The sequence below is a fragment of the Sesamum indicum genome, linkage group LG10 (genome assembly GCF_000512975.1).
Source record: "Sesamum indicum cultivar Zhongzhi No. 13 linkage group LG10, S_indicum_v1.0, whole genome shotgun sequence".
In the NCBI taxonomy this organism is placed as follows: Eukaryota; Viridiplantae; Streptophyta; class Magnoliopsida; order Lamiales; family Pedaliaceae; genus Sesamum; species Sesamum indicum.
In genome coordinates, this window is record NC_026154.1 from 118,405 (window position 1) to 136,974 (window position 18,570).

The 18,570-nt window shown below is 34.7% G+C and overlaps 4 protein-coding genes across 7 annotated transcripts; 1 reads left to right on the forward strand and 3 right to left on the reverse strand.

Moving 5' to 3' along the window:
- LOC105171301 (EPIDERMAL PATTERNING FACTOR-like protein 4) lies at window positions 1,000-1,783 on the forward strand. Its single transcript, XM_011092370.2, has 2 exons — window positions 1,000-1,247; window positions 1,334-1,783. The coding sequence occupies exons 1-2, from the start codon at window positions 1,139-1,141 to the stop codon at window positions 1,537-1,539; spliced, it is 315 nt and encodes a 104-aa protein (XP_011090672.1). The 5' UTR covers window positions 1,000-1,138; the 3' UTR covers window positions 1,540-1,783.
- LOC105171302 (DNA-directed RNA polymerase III subunit RPC9) lies at window positions 3,657-6,321 on the reverse strand. 3 transcript variants are annotated; one of them, XM_011092371.2, is made up of 5 exons: window positions 6,166-6,321; window positions 5,683-5,777; window positions 5,072-5,189; window positions 4,816-4,968; window positions 3,657-4,057 (listed from the first exon to the last, which is right to left on the reverse strand). In XM_011092371.2, exons 2-5 carry the CDS (start codon window positions 5,688-5,690, stop codon window positions 3,917-3,919), a joined length of 420 nt encoding a protein of 139 aa, XP_011090673.1. In that variant the 5' UTR covers window positions 5,691-5,777; window positions 6,166-6,321; the 3' UTR covers window positions 3,657-3,916. The 3 variants fall into 3 exon arrangements, with proteins under 3 accessions (XP_011090673.1, XP_020552811.1, XP_011090674.1); XM_020697152.1 differs by lacking the exon at window positions 6,166-6,321 and adding an exon at window positions 5,894-6,106 and having other exon boundaries at window positions 5,767-5,777; XM_011092372.2 differs by lacking the exon at window positions 6,166-6,321 and adding an exon at window positions 5,894-6,007.
- Window positions 7,079-8,736, reverse strand: LOC105171304 (chlorophyllase-2, chloroplastic). Its single transcript, XM_011092373.2, has 2 exons — window positions 8,299-8,736; window positions 7,079-7,857 (listed from the first exon to the last, which is right to left on the reverse strand). Exons 1-2 carry the CDS (start codon window positions 8,575-8,577, stop codon window positions 7,189-7,191), a joined length of 948 nt encoding a protein of 315 aa, XP_011090675.1. The 5' UTR covers window positions 8,578-8,736; the 3' UTR covers window positions 7,079-7,188.
- LOC105171305 (VAN3-binding protein) lies at window positions 9,507-13,663 on the reverse strand. 2 transcript variants are annotated; one of them, XM_011092374.2, is made up of 7 exons: window positions 13,164-13,663; window positions 12,214-12,339; window positions 10,892-11,312; window positions 10,516-10,749; window positions 10,363-10,412; window positions 10,100-10,157; window positions 9,507-9,940 (listed from the first exon to the last, which is right to left on the reverse strand). In XM_011092374.2, exons 1-7 carry the CDS (start codon window positions 13,467-13,469, stop codon window positions 9,726-9,728), a joined length of 1,410 nt encoding a protein of 469 aa, XP_011090676.1. In that variant the 5' UTR covers window positions 13,470-13,663; the 3' UTR covers window positions 9,507-9,725. The 2 variants fall into 2 exon arrangements, with proteins under 2 accessions (XP_011090676.1, XP_020552711.1); XM_020697052.1 differs by lacking the exon at window positions 13,164-13,663 and adding an exon at window positions 12,627-12,848.

The window sequence follows — 18,570 nt, forward strand, 5'->3', positions numbered from 1 at the left end:
TATGTATATATAATTTGCACGAATAAATATAATAAATTTATTTTTATTTTTTAATTCATTTTCCTCTTATTATATGGTCATAGTTGGCTGTATATAATATATACTCATTTTTTTTCTCAAAGGATATCAATTGAATAATTGAATTATATTTCTTATTTTTTTAAATTTTAAATAAAGCGAAGACCCTGTAAAAAAAAAGAATTCTCACCGGCCATGCATCACGAAAGTAAACACAAACAATAAAAAAATTTTATTTTGTATATACATATAATTTTATATGAACAACATTAGTCTAATACAATTGAAAATTCATACCATAATTTTCTTTTTCTTTCTTGACAAAAGAAAATCTTGACCGGACATGCTTGCAAAAAGTCATATAAAAAAATCGAAAGAATTTTAGATTGAAATGAATTTAGTCATATGATACTCATGACTTCAATCGTATACCAAACGTCTTATACTCTAATGCGTGTAAAGGTAAAAGAAAATCTTGACTGAACATGCTTGCAAAAGTCATATAAAATCAGTAGAATTTCAGATCAAATTGAATTCAGTTTTATGAAATTGATCATATATACAACAAATGTGTTACACTTTTATATATATATATATATATATTGAACACCCACAATTTAAAAAAATTTATTAATCATATCATAAGCATAATAACACTTACAATATAATTAAATTTAGTGCGATGTGACCTGATCTAAACAATAATAATAATAAAAGAGATTAGTATATGTAGAATAAAAATTCTAAGACAAACACAAGAAGAATAGGGAGTACACTTTGGGCATGTAAAACAACACAAGCAAACATAAAAGTCACTTTCTCTAATACATATTCACAAACACATACATACATATGATATGAGAGAGAGAGTAGTCCTCCTCTCATGTTTGAATTAATGTAATATAAGATGAGTGTTTGACTTGGACTCACTCACACGCTTGCACGCAAACACTCACTCTATCTCTAATAATAATAACAATACCTTCACTTCACACTTCACACTCCCCCTTCAAATTTTTCATCCTCACTCTCACTCTCACTCTCATTCTCCCACCCCAATAATTCTCTTCAAACTCAATCCCTTCTCTGCTGTAATTTTGCACCACCGTAAGCGGCGGCGATGGGCGGATTGCGCCACCGCCAACTCACCCTTTCTTTTGCCACGCTTGCGTTTCTTCTACTCGCATCAGTCTCAGCTCTGGGCTTCAGCACCCCATCTCGCCAATTCAGTAAGTAATATTCAACACCCCCCCCACTGGTTTAAAATATCAAAAACCTCCTCATCGACTTCAATTTTTCTTCTTGTGTGTGGTAGGAAGGAAGATTATAAGGGAGCAGGTGGTGGAGCGGCGGCGACTCGGGGGGCTGGGGTCATCGCCGCCGTCGTGCAGATCCAAGTGCGGGATGTGTGCGCCGTGTAGGCCGGTGCACGTGCCGATTCAGCCTGGAATGAGTATGCCATTAGAGTATTATCCTGAGGCGTGGAGATGCAAGTGCGGGAACAAGCTGTTCATGCCTTAATTAGGACAAAAAATATGATTAGGAGGATGATGTTTGATTTTAGCCTGTAATGTAATGTACTATTTATCACATAGTTGTAATATGCACAAACACAGTGTTTGTATAGCAGTGGTAGACACCATAACTGTTCAGCGCTTCAGATTTAATTTCATCACAACACTTGGAATTTTTCTTTTTCAGATTTTAATTTTGGCAAACTGATCAATATGGCTTGGAATTTGATGTTTGTTGAACAGTTTGCATAGATTTTAGTTGTTGGTGTTGAATTTTGTTGCTTTTTCCTTTGAATGTTTCACTCAACTAGCTAGCAGGCTGTGAACATATCATTTGAGACTGTGAAGACGGAATTCCTTATTTCTTCAATGTCATATATAATTATTGTATAGAGATTACATCATTAAATTTTATCTAAAAGAAAAAGATTTTTATAAGTATTTATTTCTTTCTTTTCCTTTGAAGTATTTATTTTCCCATTTATGGAGGTGGGATTTATGAGTTGCATTAATGCAGGTGACAGGACGAAAATAATAGTTGCAATAAAGTTGATATCTTATGTTAGTTCCTACTTATCTCAAGACCCTCAACATATATTGCATATTTTATCTCAAAACTTTACATAAATATGTATAAAAAATACACACACATATAAGTGTTTATGTGTGTATATATACTCAAACCCAATTTTGAAACTTTTTACAAATTAATAGGGTTTTCATATTCGATAATGAATTATAAAATTTAGATTGCAAAAATTTTTGTCCAGATGAAATTTTACGTGTACGGTAGCAGGCAACTAGGAGTTGTCGTGCGTTCTAATAGTTGGTGGTATGGAATGTAAAAGGTTTTGACATTAATCAGGTACAGCAAGCAGTTAATTGTGTCAACAACAACATTATATTTGTGGACAAGCACAGTACGTAGCTCAAACCCCTTGTCCTTAGCATTACCTTTTGACGTGAAATAATATCCTCTGCTGAATTTCAATTATTGTGCATGTATAGTATAGCTGCTAGGTATGGCGTGCGATATTTTGCACGTGGGCTCTAATTATAATTATAACTTATTTATTAAAAAAATGTATATTAATTAAGTTACAGTATCTTGGGTCGGATACACCAGATGATGATTAAATATTTGATAAAATAATTGTTTGATTTGTTATGTGTAAAATCAACATTATGTCTGATCCAAGAATTGAAACTCTGACATCGTACCTAAAAGGTTAAGGATTTAAATTGTCAAAATTTTAGTAAATTTAAAATCCAAAATAATAACTGAAATGTGGTAAGTATGAAATATCAAAAAAATCATGAATTACATTATATTAGGAATGGAATCTGTATGATGCTGATGCAATACGATGTACATTGTTTGATATTTATAAATAATACTAATAAAGTGAAAAAACATTAACTCCTATGGATAAAAGTTGTAAACGCCCTGAATCGTGACAACGTCGGCTCAAGTTGTTTTTATATGAACCAAGTGCAAAAACATCAAACAGGATGAAACTGTACTGTATTTTCGAACCCCATTCTTAGAAAAGAAAGAAAGAATGTCATTTTGTATATTTTGTATAGTTGTCAATTAAAAATTATAAAACTTGGTGAATTTAGAGCAGTGCAATCATAAAATCCATGAAAAACTCAGACAGAATGAAGAAATTTTGGTGGCATAATATTCTGTATTAGCTGAGACAAGATGGGGCAGGAGAGATGGCAGGAGCTGAGAAGACACCTATTTCGGTACAAGACCCAAACCTCTGCTCAGTTTGCCCATTCCCAGACCATTCACCCCAACATCCTCTTGTGTTTTTTTGAATTCAGGGAAAGGAAATGATATCCCTTTACTAAAAGCAATAAAGAAAAGTGTTGAGATAAATTATTTGAGGTGATGTTGGATTTGACAGTCCTGCCTTCTGGGCGTGGGGGACTTCATTGTGACTACTCAAATTATTCTACTTGCTGCTTCATTTCTGCACTTCTCATTACAACATATATGCATCCCAAACTAGGTCTAAAGGAAGAGATTTTGATGTGATCAAGAACTGGAATTTGAGGTAAATGTTTAGTCTAATTAGACCCTTTCTAGAGATCGAATCTTGTAGATTATGATGCTTCGTCGCAGCGCTTAAATGATTTCAATCAGATTAATGATATTATCCTTAGAAACAATAGTGTAAGCAGTGATTGTTTGTTTATGAGATGTTCACATGAAATAATCACTTTTTACCGGCTCGATGTAGGTCCTAAACTGCTGGAAATCTCTGGTCTAACTATGATGTCTGATATCAGAGGTTAAAAAACACAGTAAGTAAAAGATCCAGGCAAGGCAGCAATACATTTGAACTATAGGTTAATTCGCCAGGTAGCTGTTTTCATTGGACAGTTTCTTCTTTGCCCTCACCACTTTCCTCGTTGGGCTCCGCTTGTGATGGATGAGCCGGCAACACCTGCAAGATCATCTCCACGAAGTCATCGATTTTCTCTTCCATGCGTGTGTCACATTCCTCTATGATCTGCCAAAATGGACAAATAAGTGAATAAGTTCGCATGGAATCAACAACGCTGAGAAAGAAAGAATCTCAAAATCTCTAAAGTCAACCTACACGGATAGGTAGGTGTCTGCATTTATTCTCGTCAAGGTTTAACGATATCAAAATTTTATAGTCCTAAGGGGCGTCCATTTAATCTTTCGTTGGCATGGGAGTTTTACTAGTTCTCTGTCTCACTTGGAGTCATGCATAATACTAAAGCAAGAAAGAGACCCAAGGTAAGAATTAACAGATAAGAAGTTCTAACTCTAAGCAACAACACCATTTTTTGGACCTTTTCTCCCTACTAAATCAAACTGAAATCAAGGAGCATTTACCAATGTTGCCACTTAAACATGCACACGGAGTGATCTTATGATAGCATCACTACTTTTATTCATACCATTGATTCTATTGATTGGTTTATCTAGGCATTTATGCAGGCCTGAGTTACAGCATCTCAAAAGTGACTCAGATAGCTGTAAAGGCATTCTTATTTAAGAGGAAAAACGCTCTTGAATCAATTACTTGGAAAAAGGGTGCACTGGATATAGCAGTCTATACAGGTTATGAGTTTTTAGAACATATACAGTAAGAGGAATGAGTACAATAATTACTGTTCAAGTAAGTGGCAATCGATTTTCATGAACAGAGATAAGAATGGCATTTCAACAATACCATAAACATGTAAAAGTACGTTAAGTTAGGTCAGGAAGTTGAATTAGTAATTCAATAGGACTTACTGTGTAAACCTCAACCGCAGACGATGGCCTCATGTTGACAACATTAAGAATCTCAGCCTTCGCAAGGTCAAATTTTTTACACTCGTCAACAAACTTATGGATGATGTCCCTTGTTTGATTGCAAGCAGGAGTTTGTTCTAAATAATCAAAAACCTATACAAGAAACTCAAAATCATCAGGCACAAGCAGCAGAATTCTCTTAATGTTTTATTATTAATTTTTTTTATAAACACTGAGTCCAAAGCAAACCTCCAACCTTGAATTCAGATGCAGATACCGAAGCAATAACACGTGTGGGATCTTTCCCAGCCCCTCTAGATTTCAAAAGATCAAGCACTTCAAAATTCGTAAGAGCACCAGCATTATGTTCAAGTCTGCAATAAAACAGATAAAAACAAAACAAAACAAAAAAATGTAACTGATCTGCGGTTTAAGTAAAAAATACAAATGTTTCACTTCTTCAGGAAAAAGTGTTCCAATGAAGCTTTTCTCCAAGACTCATGCACCCTTGGCAAATCCACAGAATTTCCTCAAATTTTATTTTCCTTCATTTCCCACCCATTCTACATCCCATAATCCTCAAAATTTTGTGAAAAAAGAGACTTCCGCCAACCCTAAACTCTAGAAAAATATGTCACATGAATAATCATCATTTGTGTTTTTTCCCTTACAGAACAATCATCCAACCAGATACCTCTAGTTAGTTCTTATTCTTCTAAATTCACAATTTCTCATTTCTTTTCTCCAAAAGAATCACTCTTTGATAAAGAACCATCCATCCAATTGCAACCTAAATGCAAAATTACAGCAGACCAAGAACTCAGTTAATATTTCCTTCAAACACGAGAAAATTGTAACTCTACATACATCTTCATAGCAAGGCTGCTCAATGCTTTAACTATATACGATTTCCACCGGTAATTTGAATTGCCACGACTAATGGATACTTACAGTAAACAGACCTGCAAAAAAACCAATAAGAAAGACTCCATCAAACCAAACATAACCTACACTGGAATTTTTGGAAAAACACATACGAGCTAAAAATTTCCTACAAATACAATGTCCAAAGAGTTACCCGTTTCTTAAAATGTTCAAGAAGAAAACCCAAAGCAATCAATTTTTTGAGGTAGAAACTATAAATCCACCCCACGAATATCAAGGTTCCACTTTTAACGAAAGCAAGAAGTATGTGGGAAATCAAATCGTATGAGATAGCCAGAATAAGCATAACAATCGGCAAAAACGACTGAAAGGTACGATGAAAATAAAGCCATACTGCACAAGTAAAAAATAAAGTGAAGAGAGATGAGAAAACAGAGAGATTCAGTAGCCAACGTGAACAATTACCCAAGCAGAGAAAAAGAAGCAAAGGGCCGTCTGAAAGGAGACCAGAAATCAACTTGCTGCAGCCTGGGCGACGATTTGGCAGGTCGCCCCGAGTAAATTGGAAGATGACATAACACAATCATTTACAAATTAACCCTAGCAACCCAAAGGGCTAAAAAGAAAAAAATAAGAATTTAATGAATTATTTGAGTCATTTTTAAATCAATCAAAAATAAATATTATTTTTTCTAATATCAATAAATTTAATCAATTTTAATAAATAGGACTTATATATTACAAAAAATAAAAATCTGAGAATGATAGATGTAATTACACCAAAATTCAATAAATGAGGTGTAGTTATTCTTAGAAAAAATAAAAAAGGACTGACATGTCTTTATTTCATTCACAGATTAAAAATGGAGAGAAAATTTTAACGAGTAAGAGATGGGCCCAACAGAATTGTCTAATACACTCAATGTATCGGGTTTAGATGTACAATCACCAACATCTTCAAACTTTAGTAAACAAAATTGATAAGAACAACTTGGGAGATCCATTCTAATAAACCCAAATAAATGAGCCCATTGTGTATGTCCAGAACTTGGATATTTGAATCAAAACACATATATTTATGCTAATCGTCTGTGATTTTAATTTGTCAAGGTTGTTCTTTAGTTTGTCTAAATCTTTTTGTACATGGTTTTTGATGGTTTTGTGCTTTTAATGATTTTTGGCTTGTCGAGACAGTTACCAAGTTACGGCACTTAGTTAATAGGATCTTTATTGTAGTATTGTTTTCATAAACTGAAAAGAGATGAGAAAAACATAATTTTCTTGTCTATTGCTAAATTTTTAAGATCAAATGGAGAAATAAAATTGAGATTTGGTGCAATCCCTATTAAAAAATAATATTTCCATAACGCCACTTTGATTATTTATAAAATCTTGAGATTGCAAATATCCTTAATCATCAAGTACAAATATACCAAAATCAAGATAGAAAAAAAAAATAGCAAAATTACATTTTCTTGCTTCCCTTTGTCACAGATGAAACTCAACCCTTTGAAGCTCAACGGGAAGCATTCCATGCCCTTCTCTTATATCTGCAAGATCCCTTGAATTCCCTCCCAAATAAGCTTTCAAGAATGCAACTAAAGCCCCCCCAACAAACCTCCTCATTGGCTCCCTACACTCCCCATTCTTGCACAAACAATATGTTGCCTTCCCTCTTATCCCTTTAGTATCATCGTCCAGCACATCAAGATGTCCATAATCCTTGACCACAAAATAGTATGCTGGACTACAGCATTCTTTATAGAAGTCCTCGTGATTCACCCCTTTTGGAGCGCAGGCTGGAAAAAGAGCATTACGTTTCACTTCTCCCAGTCCCGACCCAATTATTAGCACTCCCACACCATCAAGATTGAAGGAGTGTGGGGTGTAAGTGAGGACTGGAGGGGGAGTTTGTTTCCCAATGTCCATGCCATCGACTGGATCGATGCCTATTAGGGCCGACAACTTTAGGGACTTAGTTAGAGCCAATGCAAATGCGACTTTTCCGCCACGGCTATGGCCTGCTAGTCCTAATTTGCTCAAGTTTGGCTCAACATGAGGTGGGAGAAACTGGGCTAGTCCTTGGGACAGCCAACTGCTTATTTCGGCTGTGATCTTTATTTCTTGGGTTGCATCTGCCCCTGCTACGGAATATAACTGTAGCAAAATAATATTAAATGTATTGATATGATATACCAATATATACAGCAGCAATTCATGAATCTTTTTATTGAAAAATTCTTATCCAAATCAACAAAAAATTCAAGAATCTTGACATGAACTAATTAACCCTAACTTGTTATTTGTACCTAAACGATGCATTTGTAAATTGTTGTTCCTAGTAAGAATACCAGGAAATACTTCAAGAATCATTTGTCAGGAAATTGCAAAACAGATTGTGGAACGTGTACAAAATTCGTAAGAAAATCAAACATAAGATCGAACAACAATAATAATGCAATATTTAGAGAATTCTCCTCCAGTGTTATATTTCAACATTTCTACTTCCACACCAATGATTTCCGAGATAAATCAAAGTGATTGAAGGTAAAAGAATCCGACAAGAAGTAACTAAACATGAGTGAAAAGTAGAGAAACCTGGGGGGCAACAACGATGAAACCATGTGAAGCAATGTGTCGGATGAGCTGAGAGTAGAAAGAGTTGTAAAGAAGATAGCCATGAAGGAACAGCAGCACTGGGAAAGACCCTGTTTCCGAAGGGCTGCAAATCAAGAGAGGCCTAATTGGGCGTGGAGGATTGCACCCATTTCGGTCGCACACTCGTGCCTCAACTTTTATTAACGTAGTCGTGTAGTTCCCAATGTCAAAAACGTTTGTTGAAGCTGCAGAAGCGGGAATTGAAGTTGAAGAATTCATGTGGTCTGAAATTTGGTTCTCCTTGCTTCCTTCCTGTGAAGTAATATGTTTTTGCTTGCAGATTAAGGGATAACGAAGTTAGGAATGGCCCTTAAAGCCCCACTTGCTGTGTTGTGTAGTGACTTTGTTGTTAGTGGGAACACATGATGTAATTTTGAGACTAGATATTTGTATGTTGTGATGCTGCCATTATTAGAGTTTTGGATCGTGCTATCTACAAGCGTCTTAGGTCCTCAGTTGTTGCAAGAATTTGTTTAACTGGTGACATTAAATTTCATAACTAAAAAATTTATGGGTTTGAGTTCTAGTAGTATATATATATTTATAATAATTTGACCCGCCAAAGAACAAGCCAAGTGGTAAGCACTCCTCACAGTAAAAAGTCCAGACGGCGGATAAAGATGACTTGTATCCACCATTTGTTGCCCCAAATATAATGACAGAAATCTTGACTTGAGAAGTTATGAAATTTCAATCATAACAATTATACATAATTAAAAATAAAGATATAAGAGATGCAGACATTAAAAACACTAATACCTAAAATTTCGTATATCCTTTTGAAGGAAAATTTAACTTGCTTCGAATTTAATTAAATTTGAACCAGTTATATAATAAATACAATATAATTAAAAGAAAATCAACAATCACATCCCAAATTTATCATTTCTATGAGAGAATAATGAAATGAAGTAGGGCTATATAGAAAGTGGTAATTATAGATGAAGACAAATCATGTTTCCATCTAAAAGCAACCTTAATCTAAGCCACCAATAGCAATTAAAGGCAAAGTCCCACACAGAATCAAGATCAATTGTTTGTCTTCCGTAGCTCTTTTACTCAACATGGAATTGCCAATCCTTTTTGACTAAGTCCAAGATCCCCTCTCCCTCCCCCAAAATAATAAACAAAAGAAAAGGAACAAAGACTTGAATCACATGGGATTTTGTAGCTTTTTCTCCTTCACTTTAATGATATTACAAAAATAACAACACACAATCCCCCAAAAACTACAATCTCCAAGTGAAAGAGGACCCCATTTTCATAACTTACAATCTTTACTTTACCACCCAAATTTCAAAAACAAATGGTTAGTTCAAGTCCCCATTACAACATTCTTGTTCCCCTACAACTTTCAACCAACATCATCAAATTCTATGTCTGTTGTTCTTCTCTCCAGCAATTGTGAGTAATCTCGAAACACCTTGCGTCCATATATCATACTCCCTCTGATTTCTGCACTCGAATTCCACAACCCCACGAGCGATGGTCTTCAATGCAAAGTACCTCCGGTGCTCGCCTCCTTCCAGCAGGTGGCGCCCAGGCCATGCCGGGATGTCCCTTATCACCTCCAGCACCACATCTGAAAATTCAAAACAGTGAAATCAAAACGGGGAAACTTTTGTTATCTTTTGTGTAGTGCTTTCTCAAATCCCCAAATGGAAGGGAAGAATTAGACCCCACTACATCCAATTCTGATCTCATCATGAGACTAAAGATAATAAAGCATAAATGGACTTACTCTTTTTCTTTTTTGTGACGGTCCCAGCAACGTGTCTGCTCTTCATTTTTAGCATCACCTGCCAGTGTGAAAGAAAGAATTTTGAGTGTCGATCACAAGAGAAAGTGGAGGAAAGCAGATTCACAGTGTTCAATCTCAGCACAACTTTAACTTTTCCTATGTAGTGAAATTGGAATAGCTTCCATGAACGGTTAAAGTGTAATAAATAAGGTCGTTTAGCATCAGATTCCACGGTTCAATCCTGATGGAGATGAAAAGCCTACCTGACCCATTCTGTTGATGTAAACGGATACTACTTTCCAATGCAGTTCACCTGCATTTAGCATCAAAGATTGGAAAAGATTAATTAGAACAATTTGCCAATCCGAAAGATCACTGCTAAAAGACATAGACTCTGAAAGCGGTGAGCATGCTACCTTTCCGAGTTCTCTTCAGGAGTTCACAACCTCTAGCAAGCAATTCCCGACTACAAATTCCTAGGAAGTTCTCTTCTGGAACAAGTTCACCACTAAAACTGCCGTTTGAACTTCCATTACTCCCACTATTGCCACCAGTTATAGCTCCCATCCCTTTTTCCATAGGGAGCACGGCTGCAATGTTCCACACGTCTTTCAGCGCCCTTGCTTTTAAGGTCGCGGCACCACGTAGAGCTACAAATACAGTCAAATGGACATCAAGATCAACGGCAACACTTGAAATGATATTATGAATAAAATTAATATGAATCAAGCCAATTGAACTATGCTTACAAATGTTCGATCTAATACAACAACAAAATGCATATACCCATACCAGTAGCAGCTGCAGCTGTGAGGGTCATTATATCACCCGCTGACCGGACATTGACAGCCGAGCTGACTACGGACGCCAAGTGTTCTCGCTCGGCCCCCATTGCCTCAGCCGCTTCAACACATTGTGCGGCCACCAGTGTGGCAGCAGAAGCCACGGCCATGTCCGTCTTAGCCCTCTGTTCATCCTTTCCAGCCCCAAATGACGCAGCAGTGGCAGCCGCAATTGCTGCAACAGCCGATGCTACACCGGCAACAGAAATGGCTGCGTGGAGCTGCGCATTATGTGCCCTTGCCTCCTCTTTCTTCTTCTCTCTCCTGTCTTTCAACCACCTCCCAACAGTTTTTCCGCCACCATTCACACCCGCGCCGCTGGCAGCACTGCCCTTGTACTGGTTGATCGCCAGATTGTTCATCCGACAATACTGCATATGCAAATTTATCTTATTCAAACACCAATTCAAAACTTCAATTGGTAAGATGCTTATGCTTCTAACAACATTCAAATATTTGAAATTCAGGAATATGTTCCTAGGAAACTAATATGCAGAATTCGCAACATGAGCTTCGATTAATTAGACAATTAGAAGGTGCCCCACAAGAAAATTGGACCACCTCTCCTGTCCGAAAATTAGGTCCCTATTCTCAGACATCAACACGAGCTACAAACTGAAATGCTTGGCACCCTTCTATTAGATGCAACCCACAAATTAGTAAGCAAATGAAGGAAAAAGAATGGCCATCTTGTTGATAAGCATAGATGTCCATGACTATGCAATTATTTTGTACCTAAGAGGTTGCAGTGAAGGTGCCCAACCTCTCATTTGAAGGACCACATACATTACTTAATGTTTTTTTTATCATCATCTGGATAACACCAAAACACTGTGTAACCGACACTATGTCCACAAAAAGAGAAAATTGTGCTTCAAGTTACAGTTTAAACAATGCAAATAATAAAGCTAATAACGCCCGTATTTACAAATCCTGAAACAAAAGATTCAGTTTAAAAAAGAAATAGTAATGAAGTGATGCAATCTTGGTGTGTAGGAGAAGGTATCAATATTGTACTACAACCTGAGCATGTTTTTGGTTAAAGAGAAAGCTGTAACATGCTCTCTCTCTCTCTCTCCAGAACTTGTGCTTTGTGTCCAAGAAGAGAGCAACATAATTACAAGACAAACAACTAATCTCAGACTTGTACAACACAAATGAACTTTTACTAGAATTGGATGGGTAAATAAATGCAAAGTAAAATACTTGTTTCAGACAAACAAAGAAACAGAAAACGATGTGAGAAGAAGGTGAAGGGAAAACTCATTACACCTTTGGTTCATCCATTTCAGAGGGGGAGACCGGTGGGCTGTCAGTGAGAGAGCCACAGCTCTGGCCACCATTCAGAGGGCCACTGCTATGGGATAGCCTCCCTGATGTGCGTGGTGATACCTCCTGCTGCAGATGGAATACATGCATATCATATTAGTAAAGAGTTAATCATTACATACGCCAATTAAACACACTAACAAGTAGAGTAAGTTAATGGGATTTGTGGAGAGAGAAGAAATAGAAGGAATAATTGTTGGTAGGGAGTTTGACTTAAATAATATAATTCAGTGAGAGAACATTGAATTATTCAAGAAACACCCAGAGAGCAAGAGTTGTACTGTATCTTGATACTGATAATTGTTAATGAATGATGTCTTCTCCAAGTAAAAAAAACATGTACATAATGCTAATACCTACTCAATAAATGCCCCCCTTACATAGCTTAAAGTTCCAAGAAGCTCTTGTTGGTTTTCCCATAAACCACCTTAAATAAAAGGAGCTTTCTGAGGTAGTAATGGAAATACAACTCAACTAAAACAAAACCAACAATCAAGTAGTTAATGGTAGCAGAGATTCCCAATACTCTTTAAAGAACACATAAAACTTCCGAGTTGGAAATAAATCAATCTTCCCATCGCTCCCTCCAACACCAAAAAGAAAAGGAAAAAGAAAGAGAATTGAGTAAATTAGTCAAAAAGAGAATTTTCCACACTGGGACAAGCGGAGCGGCCGCAGACGACTCCAAATAGAAATGGACAAAAAGAATTTGGAGTTACCATGAAATAAGTCCAAGTCAATTGTTTTCAACCTCCGTCTGTAGCAGCAAACATTACCAAATAAAAACAGAGAGTGTTCGCTAACATTCACACACACACACAACAAACTCTCTGCGCATAAAAACAGGTTCTTGCCAACAGATGGAGACACACACAGAAAGATTTTTCACTTACGGACTGAGACATAATCCGCTCCATGATGAGCTGAGAAGTCTCGGAAGATGCGAAGGAAAAAGGATTCCCGGAAACAGCTGCTGAAGGCGCCGCCGCCTGCTCCAACTCGGCGGAGACATCTTCATGTATGGTCTCAGCACCACCTGAAAAGCCGCCGTGATTCTTGGGTAGAAGTTGATGCGGTTGTGGAGCTAAAACTTTAGAGATTTCAAGGGCTGAAACGCTCCAAGAACGGGATAAGAACTCCATTGGTTCCCTTGGAGTCTCTGGTGGCCTGTAGATGGGCTGAAGTTTAGCCCTCTCCATAAAGAATAGTGAGATACGCTGAGAATTCACTGGAAATTGTAGTTGAACTGTAGAAATTGTTATGTGGGATAATGGGCAGAGCTAATGGGGTGAGGTAGTTCTTTATAGAGTGTGTAGATATATATATATATATATAGAGAGAGAGAGAGAGAGAGAGAGAGAGAGAGGAGGGGCCTAAAGTGTCAGTGTGGTCTACCAAAGGCTTCATGTTTGCAGAGAAAGGAAATACTTGCAGAAACGATTTTAACTTTGTCCCATGTAGTGTCTAATGACAATATTACCCTCACCAATTTTCCATTGAGAAATAACCGGGCCCAAACCAACGACCAACTAATCTTCGTACAATAATTAAAGCTTAATTGCATTAAAGCCCTTCAATTATAGAAATCCCATCGGAGGCCACACCTCTAAGTATTTAAGAACCTTTTTCAAATACTCCCTCTAACAAAGTTAACAGTCATGCTGTAGGATTTTGACATCATAAATGCCATACATTTACTTGCAGAATTATCATCATGTCTGAATAATGTTAAATTCTCTTGGCCATTATTTTTCCGTCAATCAATTTTTCGGCATTTAAAGTTTCAAACGGTTCTCTATCGAGATTTGGTACATTAATAAGTGGGAAAGTATATATGAGATAACATGTCGGAAACAAATAGACAAAGAAATATGTGAGAATTTGGGTAAAAGAACATGAAAATTTATGAATTATGACGGAAGGTTAGTTACAAAGTTATATATCATTTATGAATTATGCTAAATTCGCTCAAATTTGAATTTATGCCGATCATTGTTTTAAGTAGCGGACATCATGGGAGATCTCCGACGAATTCTAAGGGTATTTTGGTAAAATAGCAAATATGTTATTGTTGTTTTAAATTTTTTCCTTGTTGGTTTAAGTAGGGGTTATTTGAAATTAAAATGATTTTAGGAGGTGATTCGTGTGTGAGGGTCATTTCATGGGGGGGTTAATTTACCATTCCATTTTTCTCTACAACATTTGAGGGCGTTTTAGTCAAATCATTGAACTTGCTTCACCTAATAATTCTATATTTTTTGTTTTTTGAAAATGGTAAAATGTACAAAATTTCATTAATATCTCGATAAATTAAATAAATATATTAATTCAATTAATATATTAATATAATTAAAAATAACAATAAATTATAATAATCTATATAAACTAAAATAAACATTGATATAAAATAAAATAAATATCCACACATTCGATACAAGAACATGTAATTAATCAAGTATATGATTATACTTGAAATTTGGTACAATCTCACAGTGTTTTTTTTATTATTATTATTTTTGGGATATTTAATGAGTGGATGTGGAGGTTTAAATGCCAAGAGTAGTAGTTTGGACTTAGCAACTGTCCGAATTTATTAGAATGTTTTTGCAGTTACAATTAGACCAAAGTATTAGCCAATAATAGAAAGACAGCCCAATTTAAAGATGCCTGGAAATTGAATGTTTAGAATTTATACAACGTGAACATAGTGTTTGTTCATTTTCTCAAGATAGGGAGAGAAAAAAAAAGATAAATAAATGTGTATTAAAGATAATATGTATATTTAGATTTATTTTTAGAGATAATTTAAGATAAGTATTATATGTTTAATGTTGTGTTTTGGGAGACAAAAATTACTATTCATTGTCAAAATCATGTTTTCTGTATATATTTATGCATATGTGTGTATATATATATGTATTTAAATAAGGTGTTTTTGAATAATGACAAACATTGGGTATATTTTAACTTGTTTTGAAAATAATTTAAAAATGAAAACAAACATAGTGCAAGTGTTTTTGCTAAAATTTCTAAGGGCTGAACTTGAAGTTATGTATTGATTGGTTTTAACCCGTGGTTAAAGTTAAGGCTAAAGCTTATAAGTTATGGATTCAAATCTAATCGAACTTGAACATATTTATCACATTTTTATGTAAATTATATTGATGTATTGATCGAACTTATATATTAGTTACACAATATATTAGAATATTAATATAAATGTATAATTATCGCTTATTAAATATATAAAAGATGGAAAGAGGGGAGGAAGAATGAGTGGTGATGATGAATGATTGGGAATTATAACCATCCGCATGTAATGCTGAAGCCTTTGGACCCGTGTGCTTCTCTCTCTCTCACCCATTCATTCTCAATAGTGCTGCCTGGCGCCTGCACCTGGAATTTAATCAATTGCTAAGTAGACACACGCACACTTGCTTTGTTTAATCATTATTTCTTTTTAAATCACTAACATAATGGGGGGGAATGAATATCAATTTGAGTTTGGATAATGTCCCAATTCTCAGGCAGATGAGCATTGGTGCCCTTACCAATTGGATCATCATGCCATTCACAGACCACTCTTTTTTCTCAATTAATATATTTTTTTTTATAAATATTTTCATATGAAATTAGTTCAAGACAAGACTATGTTACGACTTCATCATTTTTTTTATATTTGTAGACTCGTTTGGAATTGACAGCAAAAATACTACATCAGAATCGACCTTCACGTACAAATAATCCTAAAAGATGTTCTCGTATGTATATATATATATTTTTCTAAATTCTCGACTTCTTATGCTTTAATTAATAGATATGGAAAGAAGAAATCGAAAACACGATTCGGCTAGTATGACATAAAATGAAAGGAAATTATCATAATTTTAAGTGGGGCATCCTAGGTAATATAGTGTGGTCAGTCCGTAGAATAGATGTGCAGGGTGCAGCCAGTGCAGGTCGATAAGGGTTGGAAGTGGAGGAGAAAATGCCAAGTCATGGCTTCTTGTTTTGCAACAGCCCTGCCCGACAAATGAACTCAAATTACCCACAATAATTGAGTGAATTCATAAGCCCCTTATATCATATTTTACCAGATGCTTCAAAATTTATGACATGTTATCTAGAACATAGTAATTTTCTTAGAATAAAATCTTATAAATTCTGAGAATAAAATGTTATCAACTTATAAATCTTTATGAAATAGTAAGGGGTCGGAAACTTAACTAAGAAACCATAAAAAAAAAAAAAAAACCCTTTAAATTTTATAGGGTAAAGTGCACTTTGTCCCCCTATATAAATTATTTGATATGTACCATTTATCCCCCTAAACTAATAAATGTAAAACTTACCTTCTTTTTGTTGCTGCCTTCATACCTTGAACAATTATAATATTTTCAATATATGTTAATATTTTGCACATTAAATCATCACCAAATTATTTTTTAATAAGTGAAGAATAAATTAAAAGTGGAGTATAAATTAATATATCTATATAATATATACACAATAGAAGATATTTTTTAATTAAATTCAAATGCAAAATTACTAAAAAAAAGAAATTATTTGAATTAAATATATATATAATATAAAGATAATGCTATCCAAAAATTAAATTATGGGAGATAAATTTTATATTTATTAGTTTAGGAGGTAATTTTTACGTAATCAATTAGTTCAGATAGACAAAATGTATTTTATCTCATTTTATATGTGATTTTGTTTAATAAAGAAAATATACATTTGTGGTACAGAGGATCAGTCACGCCCTGGTACTGTGTTGGGCGCAAATTAGACAATTATTTCAGAAGCATATATATATATATATATATATATGATATGTGGACGTGGGTTTAGATGTATGTATATCTTGGAATCCCAGGCAATTCCTGATTTAAGTGCATAAAGTATAATTTTATTCTGCATGCTGCTGGTGCTGGCTAAAATGCGCGTGGGTGGCTTTTTTCTGTGTACGTCATCATCTCCCTGTTTTCTACTCTACCAGCTTCTCTGTCAGACTAAAAGCTTCAACCACAGCAGAACCTTCATTTATTTTCTTTTTTTTTTTCTTTTTACTTTTTCTTTTTCTTTTTGAGAGAAAAGTTAGTCCACAAATATTAGGACAGCATATGAGATAGTCCAACATCATGTTAATATTTTACGTAAATTGCATTAATACTTCTTGAGTTATATTTAATTACATAAACTCTGATTATTTTTATGAAATTACAAGACATCCTTGGGAATATTGTCGATATAATTTATCGCAGGGGTGTACTTATAAATAAAATTGCAATTTCAAATAGTGTGTTTAGAAATTTGGATTTTGTGGACTTCTTAAAGAAAAACAAAGATTATTCTAATTTAATTTTTTTAAAAAAAAATATTTTTTCAGATAACTTTAAACGTATGGATAAGTGATGACAAATTTCTCGCACTGAAATTGTTTCGCCTATGCACCAACTTTGGAGGACAATTAAAATTGTGAGATGTGGGTTTTCCAAGTAATAGTCGTGGAAAGGTGGGATGCGACGTCAAAGAATGAGGCTATGCTGCGTGCAATGTTGAATTTTGGGGAAGAATGTTTGGGTTAGTTAGTGGAGTAGTGCATGGTTGTTAGCACTAAACCTTTTCTCCATTTACTCTCTCAAATTCCGCAATCATTTGAATTTAATTGTCTCCTTTTGTGAATACAAATAGCAGAAAAATAATTAACTAGATTTAAATTAAATAATATGAAAGACTTGATTGCTCATATGATATTATCAAGTCCGTTGTATTCTAATATTAGTATACAGTACATTGTAGATTTTCGAACAGTTGTATCTGTTTATTCATTTCAATTTTGTATATATTACAAAATCACTAGCTTCAAGAAATATGAAGAAACCCTATGGCCGGATATTCATTCATTGAAATTTGACCTCATTTTCAATATTAAAAGTTTAGTTTAGAACATTATGTTGGTTTGTGTTCCTTGAACTTCACTGTGTTGTTATTTTAAAAAAATATCGATACATCTTGAGAGATGATTTCATTAGCATTATTATAGGTGCAAATTTATCTAAAAGATAAATAATTCAATTTTTACCACAATGACCTTTTATATAAATTACACCAATTTTATCCCAACCCTATAGTTCAATAATTTGATACATTACATCCATAGAGAAGAATAAGTACTCTTTAAGGGCAGCTCATCACCACGCAATTTAAAGTATTTTGCTAAGTGTAATAATTTAAGTTCTTGGATAATTTTAAAAAAAATGCATCTTAAATAATATGATATGAGAAATAGAA

What these genes read in the sequence shown, in the direction of transcription:
- LOC105171301 (XM_011092370.2), top strand. Translation starts at nt 1,139, where the DNA reads ATGGGCGGATTGCGCCACCGCCAACTCACCCTTTCTTTTGCCACGCTT. An exon ending in CACCCCATCTCGCCAATTCA is followed by an intron (nt 1,248 to 1,333) that starts GTAAGTAATATT and finishes TGTGTGTGGTAG; the next exon opens with GAAGGAAGATTATAAGGGAG.
- LOC105171302 (XM_020697152.1), bottom strand. Translation starts at nt 6,046, where the DNA reads ATGCTTATTCTGGCTATCTCATACGATTTGATTTCCCACATACTTCTT. An exon ending in TATCTGCATCTGAATTCAAG is followed by an intron (nt 4,969 to 5,071) that starts GTTGGAGGTTTG and finishes TTTCTTGTATAG; the next exon opens with GTTTTTGATTATTTAGAACA. An exon ending in CTGCGGTTGAGGTTTACACA is followed by an intron (nt 4,058 to 4,815) that starts GTAAGTCCTATT and finishes CCATTTTGGCAG; the next exon opens with ATCATAGAGGAATGTGACAC.
- LOC105171304 (XM_011092373.2), bottom strand. Translation starts at nt 8,577, where the DNA reads ATGAATTCTTCAACTTCAATTCCCGCTTCTGCAGCTTCAACAAACGTT. An exon ending in TCATCGTTGTTGCCCCCCAG is followed by an intron (nt 7,858 to 8,298) that starts GTTTCTCTACTT and finishes ATTTTGCTACAG; the next exon opens with TTATATTCCGTAGCAGGGGC.
- LOC105171305 (XM_011092374.2), bottom strand. Translation starts at nt 13,469, where the DNA reads ATGGAGAGGGCTAAACTTCAGCCCATCTACAGGCCACCAGAGACTCCA. An exon ending in AGCGGATTATGTCTCAGTCC is followed by an intron (nt 12,340 to 13,163) that starts GTAAGTGAAAAA and finishes TTCCATCTGCAG; the next exon opens with CAGGAGGTATCACCACGCAC. An exon ending in CGTCACAAAAAAGAAAAAGA is followed by an intron (nt 9,941 to 10,099) that starts GTAAGTCCATTT and finishes TTGAATTTTCAG; the next exon opens with ATGTGGTGCTGGAGGTGATA.